This window comes from Bombus terrestris, chromosome 6 (genome assembly GCF_910591885.1).
Source record: "Bombus terrestris chromosome 6, iyBomTerr1.2, whole genome shotgun sequence".
Lineage (NCBI taxonomy): Eukaryota > Metazoa > Arthropoda > Insecta > Hymenoptera > Apidae > Bombus > Bombus terrestris.
Window position 1 is genome coordinate 406008 of NC_063274.1, and position 7335 is coordinate 413342.

At 29.9% G+C, this 7335-nt stretch overlaps 1 protein-coding gene across 6 annotated transcripts in view; it reads left to right on the forward strand.

The window, feature by feature from the left end:
* LOC100643146 (AT-rich interactive domain-containing protein 2) overlaps window positions 1-4016 on the forward strand; it is a 57120-nt gene extending 53104 nt beyond the window's left edge. For 5 of the 6 annotated variants that reach the window (XM_012319345.3, XM_012319346.3, XM_012319347.3 and 2 more), the window contains 3 exons: window positions 859-950; window positions 1143-1259; window positions 1340-4016. In XM_012319345.3, coding sequence (XP_012174735.2) covers window positions 859-950; window positions 1143-1259; window positions 1340-1349 — 219 coding nt within the window. In that variant the 3' untranslated portion in view covers window positions 1350-4016. The remainder of the gene's footprint in view (window positions 1-858; window positions 951-1142; window positions 1260-1339) is intronic. The other variant, XR_007224373.1, reaches the window with a different exon arrangement.
* Window positions 4017-7335: the final 3319 nt, after the last annotated feature.

The window sequence follows — 7335 nt, forward strand, 5'->3', positions numbered from 1 at the left end:
TGTATAATTTATGTGTTCACGCAGTTGAAGTGTATTCATGATGATGAAGGGTGCTGGTATATAATACTTTAAGAAGCATAACGTAGAATATTTGTCGCGCTTTTGATACAGGGCAACCACCTTTTGTATTAATCGCGGTTAAAAAATTAACGATTCTATCTATATTGAAATACGAAGATTTGTTTCTTTATCGATTTTTAATGAAAAAAATTTTCTATGTATGTTGGATTGCTAATTAGCAGTTACGTTTACAAAGATACGTAGAAACTTTACACATATATATATATATATATTTTTTTTTTACGAATATGTATATTTACTTATATTCTTGGTACAAAAAAAAAAAAAAAAAAAAAGAAAAAGAAAAAATATTTGTTTGGTGGTCAATTTATCAATATCAATTGTATATATGTATTTGTAGTAATTTTAAATGAAATCAATTTGTTTGTGTTATTAGCGATTTTCGAAACTATTTTAAAGCATGCTACAATTAATTTTTTGTTTTCACATTAAATTACTTATTAGCATTAGAAATTGTATATATATTTTATGACTCATGATGTCAGTGTATCTTTTGTTCACATAAAAGAGTAATTTGATATTCGTTGAAATTGTCCAATCTATTCACATGCGACATCATATCGTAAATCAATGTTTCCGCCTTGTTTTCATAATTGTATTTTACTAATGTTCGAAGCTGTTGCAACTAATTAATTCAAACATCATGAAATAATAGCTATACTCTGATATATTATATTTGTTTTAGTGTTACTTAAAAGTGTGGCTAGATGATCTTCTTACTTTAACATATAATTTAGAGTAAAGTAAATTCTTAATTGTTTTGTGATTTTTCAACAGGATGACAACGAAGGTCCAGTGACCAAAAGTATTCGCTTGACAGCAGCTCTCATTCTCAGAAACCTAGTCATATATTCAACACATGGCAGAAGGTAAGCTTTGTTTCCAGTGTCTTGTCAGTTTACCTCGATTAAAAAATTAGATAATTTGTTTCATTTTAATTAAGTAATTCTACCCCATCTCTACGAGATCTTTTCGTAACAACAAATAAACAAGTGATTATGCTAAGGATATATTACACATTTTACACATTTTACAACTATTGCTGGTATTTTGATTTTCAGGCATCTTAGAGCGTACGAACCACATTTGGCAGGTGTCGCATTAAGTAATGTCGAATCATCGAGAACAATCGCACAAGTTTTGTACGATATGAACGATCAAAGCAGCAGTAACCATAGGTGACCTCTCGAACCAGGCCTCTAAAAGAAAGCTCTTTCTCGTTGCGAGCAGCGATCAACTCGTTTATTTTGAATTTTAGTGTAAAGTGAGACACCAGAAATATGGTAGAAAAGATGCTAAAAGTTTGAAATTTATTGCAAAAGGAAGGTGTGCTTGTGTGGTGTATGGAAAAAGGGAAGATGTAAATGACGAAGAGAATAAACTAGGAGAGAAGAGGATACGGCAATGTTCCAGAATTATTAAAGAGGCCTATAAACTTACTAGGCAAGTCGATTTGCCGATTTAGACTATAATAATGTACTGTAACTAGTTAACACGAACGAAAGACAGTAGTTGAAGTGATTACAGATCAGTGATAAAAGAGAAAAAAGCAAACAAAAAACGAGATAATATTTCAAATTTAATATTAATATTTATTTTCTCAACAAGAAGCGGAAGAAATGTTTTTAGTAATCGTGTACAAAAAATGAAGGGCGAAGAAAATACTTTATGGACGTTATAGTTAATTACAATGAATATTATATTATTATATTATATTATTATTATTATTATTATTATTATTATTATTATTATTATTATTATTATTATTAATTATTAATATTATTGTATGTTTTTCATAAGTCAACCACAAGAAAACCTAGAATGTAAAGAAAACCTTTTTATGAAATGTATTTGTTAGGAATTTATGATTTTGCTTATATAATTGCATATTGCAATTACATGGCTATATTATCGTCTCTCTTTTATTTTATTATCGAGTAATCTTATTCTGTCAAGATATAACGTTGGCAAGGCATCGCACATAGCTTGACGATAACGGCGTACTCCGACCGCAAGTCCATCGTGTATTAAAAACTCTAAGAACTTCTTCTGCTTTAAATCGGTTTTAGCTCGGGGATTTTTAGCCACTTGTTCGACCTCTGTATCCAACTTGAAATCGTAAAAAGAGTTACTCTTAGTAAGAAACTTTTCTACTTTTTCGGGCAAACTGAGCGTGTCGTGTTGAATTATTTCCTCGATCGTATTATTATTCTCATCTGCGCATATTAACATGGCCCGGTTTGTGTGAGTCATGGAATTCTGAGAAATGACGAGAAGCATCCATAAAATGCTGCACACACTTCGATTCGATCAAGTCAAGATCAATTATTGCTTCCGACTTGTCCGTATATTATCGATACAGATGTAAGTATATTTATACTTGGAACTTAGAAAGGCCTAAATGTTCTTAAAGCCAGTGTTTTTCAAATTTTCAGCACTAAAGAAAGAATGGCTGGGTGTGAAGAAACTAAAAAAGCACTTTCCAATCAAGGCAGTTTGCCAATAATTAAAGAATTTAAAGATCTTAAGTACTTTACAATAATGACAAATGGACAGACAGAACGATTATATGTAACAATTTTGTTTTAATTTCAACGAACATTACAAATTGAACGTCGTTTGGAAATCAAAAGTTTCGGGGCAAACACTCTGTTCTATATATTTATTTATTTTTCCTTCCTTTTTAAATAAGAATTTATTATTTTAAATAAAAGTGACAAAAGTTTCAATGGCACGATACTTTCATTTGAAATTCTGATACGATGCTTCTATGAATTTTCAAACAATTACTTTAGGGGCAAGTGTTTCTCGCGGCGCGTGATTAACAAAGCATTTTGTTCTTGTCCAAAATTTTAATGAAATATTATCGACTTCTTTGTATCATAAGCTGTATAAAAAAAGATGAGGTAACGGAAGTAAGTGTACCATGAAATGGTAATTTTAGTTGTTTTGCGAGATCGAGAGAGTAAAAGCGACTAAATTTTTCTATTTGGAAAAGTTAATTATATTCGTTTGGCATGTGTTGTAATTTAAACGAGAAAAAAAGATGTGTGTTTCGTTTCTCAAACGTTGAAAAGAAGAAAGTAAACGAATATATATATATATTACCATAAATTACCATAAATTTTTTTTTTTTTTTTTTACGTTATCAGACGCGACAATGAAGATCGTGCGAATAGGTTTGCATTTACAAGTCATCGAGTTTCCCAGCTATCTAGATGGGATCCGCGAATAAAAAAGTTATTGGACGATCGTATTCGAATAACGTCCACAAGAAATAAAGTATATATGTATAATTATAAATATTTGTACATAATACCTGTATTTCATTCATGATGTTGCGAGTTCTGTGTAAATTTTTCTTAAAGGTGTAAGATTAAATGTCTGGCGAAGCGAGGTGAAGAAGAATTTTTGTATTATAGTAGGATTATGACAAGACGTAGGGAGTTGCAAGGTACATAAAAGAAATTTTTGTAATTACCGAATCGATATACAGCGGACGCTGAGAAGAGAAAACTGGCTGGCACCGATTGTAACGAAGAAAGAAACTGATAATTTAAATATCGTGAATTGTAAAACGATAGATACATTGTGCGAGCCTCTGTTATGTATTTTATATATAGATTATACATATTATATATATATATATATATATAAAATACATATAACTATATATATAATATATATATATATATTTTATATATATATATATATATATATATATATATATATATACATACATAAATCAAATTGAATAGCTGAACGTTTAGAAGAGAAATCTTATGAGAGGCTTTTTATTTTTATTATTTGTAATTACCTAGTTTACATGTTCACCGTTTCGTACGATCATCGAGATCATAACAATATGTGTAAAGGAATAAAAGAATGATATAATAAATTACTAAATACAAAAGGAAAAAATCGTTGAAATTAAACGTACGAGTTATTTGAATATTTATTCTCTGACTGGACTATATACTTCTTACAGAAGCAAGTCTCAGCGTACCTGATTAAAAATCTTTAATAACGACGGTTATCCTTAGTTGAACTAACAAAATATTTTGCTTTCGCTTTGCTACATTTCCATTTGCACATATACATATATTCTGGGAAATGAGTTAAATACAGACAATAATTACTTTGTATACTGGTTATATTCTTTATTTTGACATTTTGCGATCCAAAAATTTGCATCTTCCTGAAGTTTGATATACCTGCAAAATTTATTATGTAAAAAAGATATATATAGGTAACGGTTTAGGTTTCTTAGGATACTTTGACAAATATCATTCTCAAGTGCTAAACGATATCTTAAGTGATAAGAAAAAGAAATTCATAAAATTTGGTATTGACAATAAACAATATCGTACATTTTATTATTTTACAATCACATTTTCACTTTATTAATTGCGGAAGTAAATTATATAGACAAATACAATAAGCTTTTTTTATGATATATCAGTCGTACGTACATTATTTTAATAACAATTTCTGTTAAATAGTAATGATAATGCAGTCTTATTGTCAACTAAAAATTTTACAACACTAACTTGTCAACTTAAAATTTTACAATAATCTTAAAAGTTACAGTGAAAAATATTATGCTTAGATCTCATTCCTGTTAGATATCATAATATAAAAACATTTTTATTCTCTATATTACTACATACAATCGATATCATCCCACAAAAATAGAAAATTACAATCAACTTAGGCTTTGTTCGTTATTATTACAATTAGGTTATAAATTAAGATCTTACAACTGGTGTACTATGATTTACATTTATTTCAATAGATAACTGTACTCTATTATCAATTTTATCTCTTATTAATTGTTAACTTAATACGCAGCCGTCATTTCTTGCTATTCTTTCTTCATCAAAATTTTTCATGCTATTTGTGTTGCCAACCGAGATACAAGAAACGGAGGTGGCAGTTGTGATCTGTAAATTGGAGGATTGCGTGTATACGGTATTTAATAAATCTGATACTTTGCAGTTATTCACTGAGCACTTTTCATAGCCGCGATGATTACTATTAGAGCGAACAGCTTCACTTTTATATGTTACGGACATTAATTTAAATGCTACAGGTATTCGCTTCTTTCGCCTGGACAAACCATATTTAATCAATTTCTTTTTACCGCATATAACACATGTACCGGTCAAACATTTTGACCTAAAATTTAAGAACTCTGATCTTTTATATTTAGTCTTCAAACATTTACTATTCAGGTTTTTCGTTAAAAATAGCATTATAATTGCTTTTTCATCACAACATGAGGATATTTCTTTATTTACATTTACTGAATTGATCGTCTTGTTTTCTTGTCCTACCGAATAATCATTTAATTCAGTCGACGCAGTTTTCTTGACTTGCTTTATTTGTAAACTTTGTTCGTTATATATAGAAGTTGTTTGGGTACAAGTTGATATGTAACAAAGAGTTTCCTCGTTCTTTGGTGCATCGATATTTCTAGGCGTGGACGTAGCAATTGGCCTAAAATTTGACGAATCAAAAATGCGAAAAGACACAGATCTTGCACATTGAATATGGGCATTTTTCACATTTGTTGAATAGTTATCGCCAGGATATTTAATATTATTTCTTTCATAACTGTTATCATTTTTATTGTGATCTTTCTTATAGGTGCCTTTTTTATGGATCCGTGAAAGGATCACATCTGCTCTTTTAACATGTTGCGAATTAAAATTAGTTTCTAGTCTTAATAGCGGACTTTGAAAATATTTTATATCATCGTGTGAACATGGTTCCTGTATATAAATATTTTTCTTTTCAGGATTCTGTGTAATCATATCACTGTGTTGTTTAACATTAGATTTTCCTGCAACTAACTTTTCGTTTCCCTTTTTCTTAGTTCTTATACTTTTGTTCACACTGGTTAATTCTTCCTCTAATGTATCGGCATGTTTTCTTATTTCCTGTAACATCTTCATGCACTTTGGTCTCGTTATTTCTGCTGCATTTATTTTTGCCGAAAGAACCTTATTTTTTCCGCTCTTGTAGATGCAATCCATATTTTTACATTTTACTTCTTTGAATTGATAATTTTGATCATTACATTCTTTCATATCTTTATCTCTGAATCTTTTAACGCTGTTCAGCATATTTTGCAGTATGTCTAAAGCATTGTCAATTGTACTTGTACATTTATCCACACATTCGTAATCGTTTATATTTCTAATATTTGAAAATCTGTCTTCATATTCGTCTCGTTTTGCATTCAACATGGAACAGTTAATTTCATTACAATTTACATTTGTACGAATATCTATAGTTTGCGGGATTGAAAATTTTGCAAATTTTTCAGTTACCAATGTACTTCTATCAAATTTATCTTTTTGAAAACTTGCTTTTGGCTTGTGTTCTTCGCACTTGTCCTTGCATGTACCGATCGTTTCATTAATGCAGATAGTGCTTTTAATATCGTTATTTTTCATGAAATTTCTGGTAACGTCAGAAGCTGAAGGGGAACTCGCATAAAAAAGTTCTGTGCGCGGTCTATCAGTTATAGGTGTAACTAAACTTCCCAATTTCATAAATTCGGAATTAAGTAGCATATTTGGAGATTTTAATTGTAAATTTGTAGAATTCTCCAAAGGTGATTTGAAATTCATGGGAAGACTTAGAAGCTTAATAGAATTTTCTTTAACATTAGAAATTTGTGCCGAATTTAATGATAAATCTGTTTTTATCATTTTAGAAACTCCATTGCTACCGTTTATTTGTTTCATGCTACTAGCCAAATTTGTTACCGGGAAACTGTTGGTAGGAAATTTTTTAGAAAATTTCGCGGAACATTCAACAAGTTTGCTCACGTTAAAATTCGCTTTAATATCATCTACACCTAAACTTCTCACTGTATTCTTGCTCAACGGTGTTATTTGTTTTGTTCGATTAATTTGGGAAAATAAGTTTGTCTTAAGCGAATTCGATCGAAAAATGTTATTATCCGATATTTCGTTCGATCGAACAGGATGACACAAAAACGGTTGATTATTATCGTATCTAAGTCGTGAAATATTATTAAAGGTTAAACCATCGTTATCTCGATCGTATTTTCTTTCATAGTGCGTTCCTACGACTGACCGCGACATATCAAAGCAATTTTCTGTACGAAAGGCAGTGTGATTATATTTTTTGTTAAACGAATAGAATTGTAGCACATTCGATGATTGGAGATTAGTTTTCGTTGAATCCGCATTAGGTTGAAATAGCGAGGTACTTTCCTTC